Below are 14,829 nucleotides of genomic sequence, written 5' to 3' on the forward strand. Positions count from 1 at the left end.
CCACTGAAAGAAATGGTTCTTCAAAGAACCATTTTTAAAAAGATCCTTCAAATGGTTCTTTAAAAGAACCATTTTAAAGAACCATTTTTGAGTGGTTCTTTAAAGAACCATTTTAAATCTTTCAAAATAAAATGTATCATAAATTGAATTTGAGTAGGGTAAAATAAATACAAGCACATAGACATATATTAATGGTTTATTGGCACTTTGTATTACAGAAAAAGACATTTTAATGCTAAGCACAACACCACTACTAATAATAGCATATAAGTCATTTAAACAGTAATAATTAAATATCTTTACTATAAATACATATAAATATTATACTATAGATAAAACAACAATTTTTACATTAGAAATAGCAATACTTTCATAACAGACAATTAAACAACACATTTTCATCAGCATGTTTGCATTTTCAGTAAAACTATTTCAAGAACAATCTTTTTATTTAAATTATCAATGAACTGCAGCCTTAAGTTATGTAAGTTAAGTTTAATGTGAGACTCATGGTCCTTTGTTAGTCCACACTGGGATAATTTCAGTCTCTCACCTGCACTATGCTGGCAATCTATGAGATATTTAATGCATTTGCCACTCTTTGCACAGCTACTGGTACAGGTGTAGTCAGAGTTCCCAAGTTGAGAACAAATGCCTCCAAAAAGCAAAATGTCTTTTTTAGTTCACTTGGATAGGCAACATTGTAGACATGGTACAGGGAGAAGACAATACCCATCGCCAATGAAATGTCCATTTCCCCACTGTCCAGAATCCTTTTTTGTCCATCCATCTGGACATTGACCTCAGTTGAATCACTCAAGGGCTTGCCGTCACTGCTGCTGAGTACGATTGTAGGTATCGGGCTGTGTGGATCCTGAAACAGAAATTAAATTCTTGAAATGAGGAGTATAGTTTAAATAAGTATAAACAACAGCTGTCCCAATGAAAGTATAAAACTCCTGTAAAATACTGGATTTGTTCAAGACCCCCCCCCCCCCACCATACCAAAAAATATATAAATTTACCTTATTTATGACGAAGAGATGAGAGGCATTTTCTTTGAAAATAGATGGCAGGAGAAGAACAGCTGTGTTTACCATCTGACCTGAAAAATAAAGAGAAATATGTAAGTATTTTCTGGCCAATTTTGTTAATACAAAGGTGTAAAGGCCATATGAGTGCCTTTATCAGGAGTTGAATGTCTTGCAGAACATAAGCATTAGTGCAGTAAATGTATACCTAATTAACTTTTCAGTGTAATTCAGTGTAAATGTTAAGCATTTATACAAAACCCCCAGAATGTTGTTCAGTTCTGTAAGTTGCTAGCTTTAAATAATTTGAGTCCTAAAGAACTTGCAAAGCAAGTCTAGCTGCCACTGAACATTTTTTGGGATAAACATTGTGTGAATGACTGAAAATCTTCATAGAGTATTTCCTTGACTTATTCGAATAATGGTGTAATTAATCGTTTTTTTGATGAAATCCACACCTACTCTCCTTCAAAGAACTGGTGGAACTGTATAGTAACGACTCTACATATGTAACGATGCTACATATAGCATCGAGGGTATATCAGTTAAATCTTAAAGTACATCATTGCAGAGACGAGACAGGAGAAATGTCAGTCTGTGGATATTGTAAAGCAGCGGTCCCCAACCTTTTTTGCGCCACGGACCGGTTTATGCCTGACAATATTTTCATGGACTGGCCTTTAAGGTGTCGCGGATAAATACAACAAAATAAAACTAGTACCGGTACCGAAAAAAAGAAAATTTATTCATAACACACGTGAAAAGACCCAGGAAAACCGAGTAAACGATAAAAACGATAACAAAATAACGCTGAAAACCGATAAAAACCCTGAAAAACTATACATTTCACACCTGAGCCTCAACTCTCGCGGCCCGGTACCAAACGACTCACGGACCGGTACCAGTCCGAGGCCCGGGGGTTGGGGACCGCTGTTGTAAGGGACACTGTGTTTACTAATGTGCTGTATGTGAAACCTTAAAAAGTGGTATCTGAGATAGGAGTTAAAAATGTTTTTGCTCATTATTGCCAAGTGCCCTCACCTTTTCTTTCAGTGTCTGTCTGGCTCTCATCAACAGATTTTAAGCAGAGGCTTTTAAGGTTGCTGTTTGGGGCTATTGACACAAGCTTCGCTGCCAACTTACTGAATCCTCGGATTACTTTTTTGTCCACATCAGTTTTAAGTAACATGGAAGCCTCTTCAAGAAGCTAAAATAAAGGATAAACATATACATATTAGCTTTGTACCATAATATATACCATTATATAGCAAACCAGAACAATCATTATTTCACACATCAATTATCATTAGAGAAGAAATTATAATTTTGCATTTGCTTACTTTAATTCTCAAGTACACATTGCTGTGCAAAAGGGATGTTTAGACTATTCTTCCCAAAAAACTATCATTGGCATCAGATTAGTCCAAAATTATCCTGTAGCATGAAAATAAAACCAAAGAGAAAGACATAGTCAATGTGGCAATTTCTGTTAGTGTTCTGTTAGTGTACTTTTATTACTCATGAAATCTGCTGAGTCAGTCACTTTGCCTGTCCTGTAGGTACATGATTATTAGAAGTCTGTATAAATGTGCAGCACATCAGTACATATTCGTGTTTTTGCTGTGCACTATTGTTATTGTTGTTTTTTGCTGCAGTTTTTGATAAAACACTCACCACAACAGGGATAGTGAGACATGGGAATTCTCGTAGAACCTCTTCAGTAGTATGCTGAAGAATGTAGTGTGTTCTGTACTTCTGTATTTTCCTGAGGTGCGTTTGAATGACATCCACATTTGGCCTAGTTTTTTGGCACTCTTGCTTAATCACTGATACATGTTGGTCGGTGCTCCTTTCATCCTCCCCATCGTCAAGAGGATTGATATCCTGGTTATTAAAAAGTTTAGCAAATATTGAGAGAAAAAACAAACAAACAATACTTTTAACTTTTATGTACAATTTAAAATGGCAAACAAACATTGAGCATATTTAACTTGCCTTGGTTTTTTTCAAAAGGATACAGGGCTGGATATCTGATGATCTTTTTCTTCCTGAATTTGGAACTGAGTATTTCTGTCTCATTTTTTCAATTTCCTCTACGTCTACTAGTGGTCTTCTTTCCTTTTTAAACTTGTTCCTGAGAGACTCATGCAGAGCATCCTACAAATGATAAAAATGTAACTAATTATTCATAAATAGGTGCAACTAGGTCCTCCCTTTATGCAAGACATTTACCAGAAAACTTTGAGTGACATAAAGCTGGTAGGTTTGCTGTAATCATGTCATAACCTAATTAGTTCCTATTTACAGATCTCTTCTTTAACTCTTAGGAGTTGATCGAACACATGATATAAATGTTTGGAGCACTTTAGATTGGCTAAATACACTATAAAAGGTAGATAAAGTATTAATGGCAATATGTCCTACAAGCATACTCGTCATGATCTTTCAGTCTATATGTTAATACCTCTACCTTTTAATAATAATGTATACTTTATTGATCCCCACAGGGAAATTTCTCTCTTTGCATTTAACCCATTCACTCAGTGAAGCAGTGGGCAGCCACTAATCAGGCGCCTGGGGAGCAGTGTGTAGGGACGGTACCTTGCTCAAGGGTACCTCAGGGTAGCCGTTCAGTTGATTCAAACCCCCGACCTTCCGATCATGGGATAACCACACTACCTACTGAGCTATCCCTGCCCTATTTTCAAATTTAATTTTTTAAATACAAAAACTACACTATCCTGATACAAAGGCAAACAGAGCTAATATAATGCTGAATTTCACACCATTCACTTGAGAATTCACAGAGAAATGAAACAATTAATTTAAAAGAGCAATTGATATTTTATTTATTGTTTGACCATACTGCACGACATCTGCCTCAAAAATCACAATACTAATACTTGTATTGTAGTGGCCACAAGGGAACAGATAACCTCTGAATATGTAGCAATGAAAATGTTAGCATGTTACACTCATTAGCCAATAATTGGGCAATTCAAAGACAATTTGTTGGACAATTGTATCAATGTTTGCTTTTCAGGAATACTTACATATCCAGAGCCATAACTCTCCTTCAAAAAAGGAAAACTCAGAAGGACAGTCCTCAGAAGGTCTACATACTGCACAAGAGAGGGATACCTGCAAATTTTGAATGATGAACTTAAATTCTGATGTACATACTGTATTTTAAATGGATCAAATCTTAATTATATATAGACTTACATTGTCTCATTACTCAAGTGGTCAAACAGTGCTTGAATAAGCATGTTTTTGAGTCTGTTCTTGGTGGGTGACTTTAGTGCTGCATCTTTATTGGTCAACGCAGTGAGCACAGCTGGAGGAAACTGCACTTTGCAGTTAAACATAGGTTGGAGTGCTGACACAGTATGCTTTTCTTTGTGTTGCCTTCCACTGCAAGAAGAAGTAAGAAGTATGTTTAGAGTTTGTTACAAGACATGAATATACGTGTCCTTGTGTCCTGCATCAGGAATATCCGCATATTTAAAACGTACAATAACAGCTGCTGAACTACAGAAACAGAATCATAACAGAGAGTAAGAGTGGCTGTGACATTTCAATTTGAAAGTAAATGGGTGTGTGATGCACATCAACGCTGGAGAAACAGAACAGGGCTTGCGTCAACCCCTTGCCCCCCACCCTCCAACACCATAAACCTAGGGGAGGGGAAACACTGGATTGTATGAATGTACAATTCAGTGAATCAACCAGTCAACTTAAGACTCACTCTTTCAGCTTCTCTACAGCAGACAAAAATTTCACTTGGTCTTTCACTTTTGGAAAAAGACGCTCACTCATTCTTTCAGTCATCTGCAGAAGTGTCGATCCATCGATTTCATTGTCTGTGGCACAGAAAAACAATAAGACACGATCAAAACAGAAATGAGCATGTCGAAGATAAAGAATAAAAATATTATAAAACATTACTAAAAAAACAGCTATGAGTTCATTAGTGACTATAGATGATGACAGACCTGTGGAATAGCCAAAAAGTGGTTAAAATCATTTTAACAGTGGTTGACAACTCCTAACTAAAAAGTCATGGTTTAGGATGTATCTTACCTAACTTTGGTATGGACTGCCTTAAAAGGTCAGTGGATCAGTGTAATGAAGTCTTGACCATCACATCTGTATGCGTCCAAAGCATGAAAGTCTACCTCATCCCCAGGCTTGAATATCAACAGATCATCAGTCTCTCTGATGTGGTATGATTGAAGGTGTCTTATAAACTCCAGTGTTGTGAAAAGTCTTCCAACAAGAAACCAGTTGGCCCTGATATACACAATCAGGACTATTTTCACAAACAGTGGAATTTGCTCTGCATGCACAAGTTCCAAAATGAAGAAATCTCCAACTGCATATTTTACAGAGTTTAAAATGATGCATTTACTTGTCCAGAGTTTCTCATCCACAGTAACGGCTGTCTCCAAGTTTTGCAAACAAATCTGCAAGTTCACTGGAAGTTCTTGAAGTGATAAGTTATTAACTGCTGCTTGTGTATGATCGCTCCTGATGATCCGTTCAGGCTGCCACTCCCAGCATTGACGAAGCTGATTCCTCTTTGCCAAAGTCTGACAAATATTAATATAGTTATTGGTGATTCTTGCTACTGTCTTGAAATATTGATGTCTGGCTTCAAACCTCATGCACCAATGAGAGCGGAGTGACCCATAATCAAGGATGAGCTGAGGATAATGTAGCAGAAAATGCAGCTTGGGTGTAAACACACCAGGAAACAGATTGATGAAATCTGTCAAAAAGTAAGTGATCAGTTCATGTAGATTACTAATCCAGTCAGTGCTGATGGTTGGAGCAAGAATAATCTCTCCTATTTCTCGAACCAAAAGATAAAGCTGCCAAAACTTGTTACCCTTTTCAATCCTGGAGCCTATGACGAAAGGCAGAGTCCTAAATAATGTCCATTTCTCAACAGCAGTTCCAGAGATATTTCCATCCAGTGCTACCTTCTCAGATATTAGAGCAGGTTTGGAGGTGCAGTCATTCTGTCCAAAACTAAAAGTCCTTATGCTGTCATTCACCTCTTGGATAGTAACGGTTTTGTCCTCGTGCAAGGCTTTTACAACAGACTTCAAAACAAGAGGAATGACCCCCTCAAGAAAATCATGCATTACATCAGGTGGGAATGCATTTGTGGTATCAAAATATGACAGCTTGTTGAAGGCACATGGGCCAGTTACACCATACACTGACCTACAGTGGGGGTCATCTTCAACACATTGCAGATGGTATGCATGAACAGTCTTTGTTCTAAGAACACAATCTCCCTCACTAATGATCCTAGACAGGTCCTTGTAATGACACATACAAAACCTGCATATTCTACCATTACTGAATGAGCAGCTAAAACCTGCAAGTGTGTGAGAGGTTAGGTTGTCTGCAGATATTGTGGCCAGACCACCTTTGATGCAGTACTGTCTGTCTTCAAATTTTAATCGTAATCCACGTTCTTGCAAAACCTGTAGGTCACAAATTAATGGTTCTAATATTTTCTCAAATCCATATGTTTTCACCAATCTATGTTTGACAAGTATCAACAGATGAATATGTCTTAAAACAGATCTGTCTTTTGGTGGAATATTTCCCAAAGTAAAATAAAATGCAGACACTTTATGTAGACGTTTCTTTGATCCTAATGGATTAGCAACTTCAAATTCATCACTGTACAACTGAATTCTCAAATGTGGGTTGTCTGTGTTAAAAAAATCACTTTCTTTGTAAATTTTCCCATCACTAAAATCTGTTAAGGTTTCAGGAGCACGGGATTCTGGCCTAAAAATTTGTCTTAAAATGTTAGGATCATTACATATTAATTCTAAGACTTTTAGAAGTGGCATATACTGAAAAGTGTCCTGTTTCCCAGTAAAAGGATCTATCCCCAGGATACATTCAACAGGTTCAAACAGGTTTAATTTCTCAACACAGTATCTGTCTAGTTGATATGTGTTGCTGACTGCACTGAAGCAATGTTCTACCAAACTATTGTCATCAATATAATGAAAACTTGATATATCAAAATTAAGAGTCTGCAAACATTTAGAAAATATCTCCCTATAGTTTTCAATAAAATACTTGAAAAGTGACTCTACTTCAATAAGAACAAATGTTTGAACTTTTCTATTTACAATACTTTTCTCTTGAAGATTCAAGGAAAACAATGCCAGTTGTTTTCTCACAGTCTCTGTAAAGTTCTCTACAAGTTCACTCAGAGTTCGTTCAGATGATTGGGGAAATTCAACAGTTTCCTGGATGACAGGGTCACAGTCTGGGGCAGACTCTAATCCTTGTTTCTGATATTTATGTTTCTTCCTTGTGTGATTTTTCAAAGATTTCACAGACAAAAACTTTCTGGGACAGTCTTCTAGTCTGCAGACAATGAAGAATCCACATTCACTTTCATGGTATATCTGTTGATGTTTCAGCAGTTTTTCATATGTTGGTTTTCTTGTGGAGCACTGTGGACACTGATATGGCACATCCATAGAAATGCTCACCTACAAAGACCTGTTGATAATCTGCCAATTCATTTTCCCCAAGCCAAAGAGATACTTCTCCAACAGTCCACTGCTGAGCCATGATCTGTTAAAACAAAACAAAATGCCATTACATTGTTTTATTCTGTGACATCAAAAACTTATTTATTTTTTATTCATTCATTTTCCAAGCCGCTTTATCATCATAAGGATCGGAGGGGTGCTGGAGCCTATCCCAGCTGTTTTTTTTAGGCGGGGTAGACCCTGGACAGGTTGCCAGTCCATGGCAGGGTTGTCATTCAGATATGTATGTTTGGATTGTGGGTGGAAACCCACACAGAAACAGGGAGAACATGCAAACTCCACACAAAAAGGCACCCGGTTGACCCCGGGAATTGAACAGAGTCTTTCTAGCTGTGAGGCAGCAGCGCTAACCACTATACCACTGTTTATTCTAACTTTTAAGCCTTCTTCAGATAAATATTGATTATTTTATGCTTTCGATTATCTGGTCTTGTTAGTATAATGACCTCTTTTTTGCCTAATATATGATGTTGGATAAATGAAATGTACATAAAAAAAATTTAACTATAATAAAAACGGACATTATCTTGGTAACATCAAATGACTGGAGCATAATTTGTCAACTACTCTGAAAATAAGTTATACAGTAACAGTCAAAGACAACTTCTCATGTGTCACATTTCTGTTTATTCAAAACACTTATGCATTGCTGTATTTTATACAGCTACTCCACAATTCAAAGTACAGGCTACTGAATTTCTGAGTTTCTAGACCAGACACAGAGCTCACACAACAGGCTTCAGGCGCCATTTTGGTGACTTTAACCATATTATTAATTTTAATATCTGTCTACCTGACATTAGTTTATGTACGCAGCACGCAATATAGCCACATATTTTACAGGCCAAATTAATTGGGAGCACCTTCACTTAACCCCTGGAGAGTCTTGGGTCGATTTGTGGCTCTAAGACCGATAGTGTATGCATTTTTCTAAGACCCTCCAGGGGTTAATTGTAACAGTGGTTTTGTTAGGAAAACAGTTCTTTATACCAGATACTAAACTGCGTTAACGTCAAAGGCTAACGTATCTAACCATTACTGTTAGCACAACATTAACAGCAAGCTACAATGACGAGTAACAAAAACAAAACAATAAAAAGGTTTTATGAAAATGTTTTACCTTTTCCAACAGTCCAGGAATCCAGAATCCTTTAAAGACCAGCAGGTACTGAAGACTGTTATCCACTGGCAACGTCCGAGAGAAAGTTTTCTTTCCGTTAGAAAGTTCAAGGCTCGCGCGATCTGTGTGCGCATGCGCATCCCTACAGTTGCCCCCCCCTTTGGTTGTACTACGTGTTCTAACGTCTCTCTCTCTCCCTGTCATTTATTTGGCTTGACACATATAATAATAAATTGCGCAGTGATAAACAAGTACTCAGATCACATGTGCAATTATTATTTACTGCTGGGTGGTTTGTAAAGTTCACAGTAACTAGTATTATCATTATGATATATATATATATCATATATATATATATCAGGCTTTTGGCACCCACCCCTGCCATCAGAATATTTTTAAGCAAGTGTTTCGAACTTTAATTTGAATATTCAGTATCCCACCATCTGCCCCCCCCCCCCCCGGCACACAAACAAAACACACAGTATAATTTAAACCCTCATTAAAGTGAATATTATTTATGCCATTTTACACCAACAAACTCAGATAGCTAAGGATGAAGAACCTTTTGTTCTTTAAAGAACCATTTGTAATAGCTGAAGAACCATCCACAAAATAAAAAGGTTCTTTGACGTATGATGGTTCTTTAAAGAACCATGAAGACATCTGAAGAACCATTTAAGAACCATAATTTTTCTGAGTGTGTTGTCTTAACCATTCAACCCATGAGACATATTGAGCGCTCTAGGTCTTGGAAGATGAGCACACTGTCTCTTTTGGATGAGAAATTTATACATTTCATAACAGAGCAAACAACAGTATTCTTAGAAATAAATGATAAAGAGGAGATAGACACGAGAACTTTATGGGATAGCTATAAGGCTTACATGAGAGGGATGATTATTTCATACACAAGTCATAAAAGGAAGCAACGATTAATAAGGCAGTTAGAGATCGAGAATAATATCAAAAAGCTGGAGAAACAATACTATGTAACAAAATCAGCTGAAACATTAAGTGAGCTTAATATTGCCAGGACATCTTTGCGTAATTTGATAATGCGAAAGGCTGAAAGAGATGTCCTTCTTGCCAGACAATGGCTTTTTGAATCAGCTAGTAAGCCTAACCGCTTTCTGGCTCGTCTTGCAAGGAATACTCCATCAAGTTCCTTTATCACAGCTATTGTGGATGTGAATGGTGAAAGACAAGTAGGAAACCGTCAGATTAATGAGTGCTTCAGAGAATTCTATACAAACCTATATCAATCTGAGATGGACATAACAAGGCTTAACTCAGGCTTCTTCCTAAACGACTTAGTATTCCCTCAGCTTTCTGAAGATCAGGTAAGCCTGCTGGAGTCACCCATAACAATGATAGAGGTGGATAAAGCTATATCTGCACTCCAGTCAGGGAAATGTCCTGGGGCAGATGGTTTCCCAGTAGAATCTTTTAAGGTAATGAAAATGAAGTTAAATAGTTTATTATTAAGGGTTTTTAATAAAGCATTTGAAGAATCGAAACTCCCAGAATCTATGTACCAGGCTAATATAACATTGATAGCTAAAAAAGATAAAAATCCAGAGTCATGCTCATCTTACAGGCCTATTAGCCTTCTTGGTGCTGATAATAAGATACTTTCAAAGATACTGGCTCTTAGGCTAGAAAAAGTAATGTGCTCTATCGTGCATGCTGATCAGACAGGTTTTATTAAGGGGAGGAATTCTTATAATAATACTCGATGCCTATTTAATATTATTCATTTTTTAAATTTTCATCAGATCCCTGGGGTTGTTGTTTCTATGGATGCCGAAAAGGCATTCGATAGAATTGAATGGGAATATATGTTTGAAATAATGAGAAGATTTGGGTTTGGAAAAAACTTTCTGGGGTGGATCAAAATTATATACAAATCGCCAATAGCATCTGTGTTAACTAACGGCTTGTTATCTTCCCCATTTTCACTGAGCAGAGGTACAGCACAAGGTAGCCCATTGTCACCACTATTATTTGCTTTGGCCATCGAGCCCTTGGCCATGGCCATTAGACAAAATCCAAGTGTTCTTGGAGTTAAAATTGGGGATAGACAACATAAAATTCTGCTTTATGCAGACAATATTCTTCTGACACTGACTGACCCGGTTAACTCTTTACCCGTTCTTATTAGGTGCATCAAGGATTTTGGTCTTATATCTGGATACAAAGTAAATTTTGATAAATCTGTTATAATGACTTTGTGTAGTGGAGGGGATAATGAACCTTTATATGTTAAACCCTTTCATTGGGCACCATCAGGTTTTGTATATTTGGGAGTTAAAGTTACACCAAATGTTGGACACTTATATAGAGAAAATATTAATGGAATGGTTCAAGATCTTCGGGAGATGCTGACAAGATGGAGATCACTTCCGATATCATTTTTGGGAAGAATAAATCTCATTAAAATGGTAATCCTACCGAAAATATTATATCCCACAGGCATGTTGTTTGCAATCTTGAAATCAGAAGATATTAAAGTAATTAACAAGGCTATGGTGGATTTCATTTGGGCAGGAAGAAAACCCAAAATTAAATTGGAGACACTACAGTTACTGAAAGATCTGGGCGGGTGGGGAGCGCCAAACATAGAAAATTATGTCCTCTCAATACAAGCGAGGATTCTTTCTTCCTGGATACATGAACATTCTGATCTGCCATGGCTAAATATTGAGGAAGTATTATGTAAACCATCCTCACCTGTTAACTTCTTAGGGAAACGTCTAAATGACTTACCTCACGTAATAAAGCATAACCCACTGATATATAATGCTATGTGGACGTGGGGAAAACGGAGAAAATTTTTTAACAGTAGTCTTCCGTTTAATATCTTGTCAACGTTTATAAATAATCCAGACCTTCTGCCACAAAACATAGGGTCAAGCTTTGTGGGATGGCATAAAGTAGGTGTAAAGAGGTTTTATGACCTCTTTAAACATGGTGAGTTTAAATCATTTGAATCCTTGAAGTCCCAGTATTCTATGTCAAAGACTGAGTTTTATAAGTATTTGCAATTGAGAAATTATGTGTTAAAAAATGCTAAAACATTACGAATCTCAACTGCCTCTTTTCGGTTGGAGAAATTTTTTCTGGATAATAGGGAGCATAAACATTTTGTATCAAAGTTTTATTCCGAGATTTATGCCCTAATCGTGGATAAACTGGCATGGTTGAGAAAATCTTGGGGGACGCTGCTTAAATGTCAAATAGATATACAGGCATGGGACAAAATCTTGCTCCTTCCATCCAAAATCTCTGTTTGTAACCGATTTAAAGAACTGCAGTACAAAATTTTGCACAATGTGTATATTTCTCCATATATTTATAGTAAGTATAATATGGGAATATCTCCAAACTGTCTCAAGTGTAAGGTCAGAGTGGGCACTAGATTCCACTGCTTGTGGGAATGTGCTATTATTCAGTCATTTTGGAAAGAGGTCTGCGCCAATATTAGTACAGCCATTGGTCATCAGGTGACAGAAAACCCATTAATGTGTATATTGGGATATATTCCTGTCTCACTGGTACAACATGAGCATGTAATTCAGTCACTGTTAATGTTGGCCAGGAAAAGCATTATGTTGAGATGGGTGGGGGCTGAGCCTCCCTCAATTTCTCTATGGAAGTCGCTCATCATTGAAGTTATGACTCTGATTAGGCTGGGACATTATATTGATGGGAGCTCCCGAATTTTTGTGGACAAATGGAAGAGACCACTGGAAGCACTGGGAGTAACCTATAAACTGGATCCTAGAGGACAACAGTTATGGACATAATGTTGTAATATTCTAGTGCTGTGTAGTGTTATTATTTTGGATGTGAACCAGTCTTATATTTGTTGGGGAAAAAAAGTTAAATAAAAGTTTAAAAAAATGTCAAAAATAAAAAATAAAAAAAAAATTCAAACAACATTAAGCTGCACCTATAAATTGCATGGGTGTAATTCATAAAGACACTCAAGTGCTTTTAAGTGGTGAGTAACACCAAAGAAATATAATTTCCCCCACCAAACAGAAGCCTAAAGTTTTTCTGAATACGTTATTCTAGGCTATATTATTTATTTAAGAAATGCTCCATATGTATTCGGGCACTTGTTAGTCAGTGCAAACAAATCTCTAACTCCAGTGCCCATATGGTGTCACAGAGCCCCAACAGCAGAATTTAAGTGGAAACTAAAACCTAAAAGACCGAAACTCTTAAAATATAACAGTGAATTAATTTACAGTGAAAATATTACAATTAAAGTTTTACAAATTTACGGCGATGATACTGGTTCCCAATGGACGGGTGTGGACAGGTTTGATATGGGAAACATGAACATCAATTCAAGTCAAAGTTTATTTATATACCACATTTTGAAACAACCTCTATTGACCAAAGTGCTGTGCAAGTTATATAAAATATACACTGTATAAAAACACTTGCTAAATTAACAATAAATATAAACAAAAAATCTAAAGTTTTATTTACTTGTTTTATTAATCAATCAAAGCTTTATTCGCCACATGCAGGTTGCCCTCCAGTGAAATGGGACACCCCCCCCCGAGCTTACGCACACACACAACACAGACATTACATGGGGATACAGGTCAGAGATCGGTAGCGTTACAGAAAAACACTGAAATGTACACTACAGTGGGAAACTACAAGAGGAAAAAAAGAGACCTCTACTCATGCTGTGCTTCCATGGTAGGACAGCATGAGAACAGGAAACAAAAAAAACTCCTCTGCACAAAAAAAGCACATATGTCCACAGCACAACTTTGTGAAAGACATGACAAGCCATAGGATTGGGTGGGGGGTGAGGAGTAATCCGAAGCGAACACAGCAGTCGCCCTGCACAGCGCTACCATTCCAGCGCGGCACATAGACCCACCGTGTTCCCCCGCAGGAAACAAGCATCGAAGGCGTTTGGAAAGAGAGGGGGATGAGTGTGTGCTTATCAGTGTAAGTGTATGTGTGTGCGTGTTCATAGTTCAGCTGAGACAGTGTCCTTCGCCCTGCTAGGCTAAGTAAACAGTCTACCAGCCAACCCAGGTGGCCTTGCATGGAATGGGAAGGAACAGACTCAACACAGTTGTTATCAGGGAGTGGTGTGACAGTCGTGCTTTAGCAGCGTTCAGGTCCCCAGGGCAAGCTCCAGCCTTGTGCATTCTTTTCTCACAGACTCTGTCCTGCTGAGAGAAACTGATGTTGATGACCGGGAATCTCTGGCTGTTAAGTTAGCCTTGGAGGAATAGCGACACTTGCTAGAGGGGGCAGAGCACTATTCATGAACTGGGCTTATCATAAGAATTTAAGATATCTCAGAACAGATAAAAAGGTTAAACGTCCAGCAGGCCTGCTGAGATTTATTCTTTGCATGCTTTACCTTCTCCATCTCCTACCACCCAGGGCCAAGGAACATCAAGCCTAATGCTCTCTCTCTCACCAGTTTGCCACCAGCATCAATTCCCCAGAGCGTGCCAGTATCCAGCTTGGTTCCTGTAAGGTTGGTGGCCTGGGGAATCAAAGACACCATCCGACACGGGGCAAGACCTCCCAGGAGGCAGTTCGTCCCTGCCTCCCCCTGCACCACGGTGCTCCATTGGAGTCACACGTCCAAGTTCTCATGTTATCCCGGCTTGAGTAGAACGATTTCCTTACTCAGTTCTCACTTTTGGTGGGATTCATTAGAAAGAGAAATGAAGGATTTTGTAGCTACTGGTTTAACAGAAAACGTTAAAATGCATGAAGTGATGGTGCTTTTTACTTCAGTGCGAACAGCTCATGAATTTCAAAGCAGTTCTACAGTCCAACACTGGTCTCTCAATCTCCCGTTGGAGAGCTGTGAGCTTCGCCATATTGCGTTCTGTGATGTTGTCATTTCTTGTGCTCAAGGAGCCGATTTCTGAGAACTCACGGCAGTGTGCCTCCCCAAGATGTCATCCAATTTGTGCCCAGAGATCTTATTCCGAGCGAGCCCTTCCGAGATGTATCCAGTCTGCAGTCAGAGATCTTATTCTGAGTATTCACAGCAGCCGTAGCCTCTCCAAGATCTTATCCGTGCTGA

General features: G+C 38.0%; 3 protein-coding genes across 6 annotated transcripts in view; 1 reads left to right on the forward strand and 2 right to left on the reverse strand.

Moving 5' to 3' along the window:
- Positions 1-14,829, reverse strand: part of tex12 (testis expressed 12) — a 73,948-nt gene that overhangs the window by 40,327 nt on the left and 18,792 nt on the right. The gene's annotated exons all lie outside the window — the stretch shown is intronic.
- The window catches only part of LOC146653387 (carotenoid-cleaving dioxygenase, mitochondrial-like), a gene marked incomplete at its 5' end in the record, with an annotated part of 28,034 nt that overhangs the window by 5,680 nt on the left and 7,525 nt on the right, over positions 1-14,829 (forward strand). The gene's annotated exons all lie outside the window — the stretch shown is intronic.
- On the reverse strand, positions 244-8,849 carry LOC146653388 (sterile alpha motif domain-containing protein 3-like). Of its 2 annotated transcripts, XM_085380420.1 has the most exons (10): positions 8,748-8,849; positions 7,565-7,649; positions 4,780-4,894; positions 4,257-4,445; positions 4,085-4,172; positions 3,027-3,188; positions 2,706-2,915; positions 2,073-2,238; positions 1,026-1,105; positions 244-874 (listed from the first exon to the last, which is right to left on the reverse strand). In XM_085380420.1, exons 2-10 carry the CDS (start codon positions 7,644-7,646, stop codon positions 572-574), a joined length of 1,395 nt encoding a protein of 464 aa, XP_085236546.1. In that variant the 5' UTR covers positions 7,647-7,649; positions 8,748-8,849; the 3' UTR covers positions 244-571. The 2 variants fall into 2 exon arrangements, with proteins under 2 accessions (XP_085236546.1, XP_085236545.1); XM_085380419.1 differs by lacking the exons at positions 2,706-2,915; positions 3,027-3,188.

Source organism: Rhamphochromis longiceps, linkage group LG14 (genome assembly GCF_057381845.1).
Source record: "Rhamphochromis longiceps isolate RC_006_pf linkage group LG14, R_longiceps_female_GT1.1, whole genome shotgun sequence".
NCBI lineage: Eukaryota > Metazoa > Chordata > Actinopteri > Cichliformes > Cichlidae > Rhamphochromis > Rhamphochromis longiceps.

Bases quoted from the DNA above. Each gene is read 5' to 3' on its own strand.
- LOC146653388 (XM_085380420.1), bottom strand. From the start codon at position 7,646: ATGGCTCAGCAGTGGACTGTTGGAGAAGTATCTCTTTGGCTTGGGGAA. The intron at 4,895-7,564 runs GTGAGCATTTCT...TCTGTGCCACAG, and splicing joins TTATCAACAGGTCTTTGTAG to ACAATGAAATCGATGGATCG. The intron at 3,189-4,084 runs GTAAGTATTCCT...TATCATTTGTAG, and splicing joins AGAGTTATGGCTCTGGATAT to GATGCTCTGCATGAGTCTCT.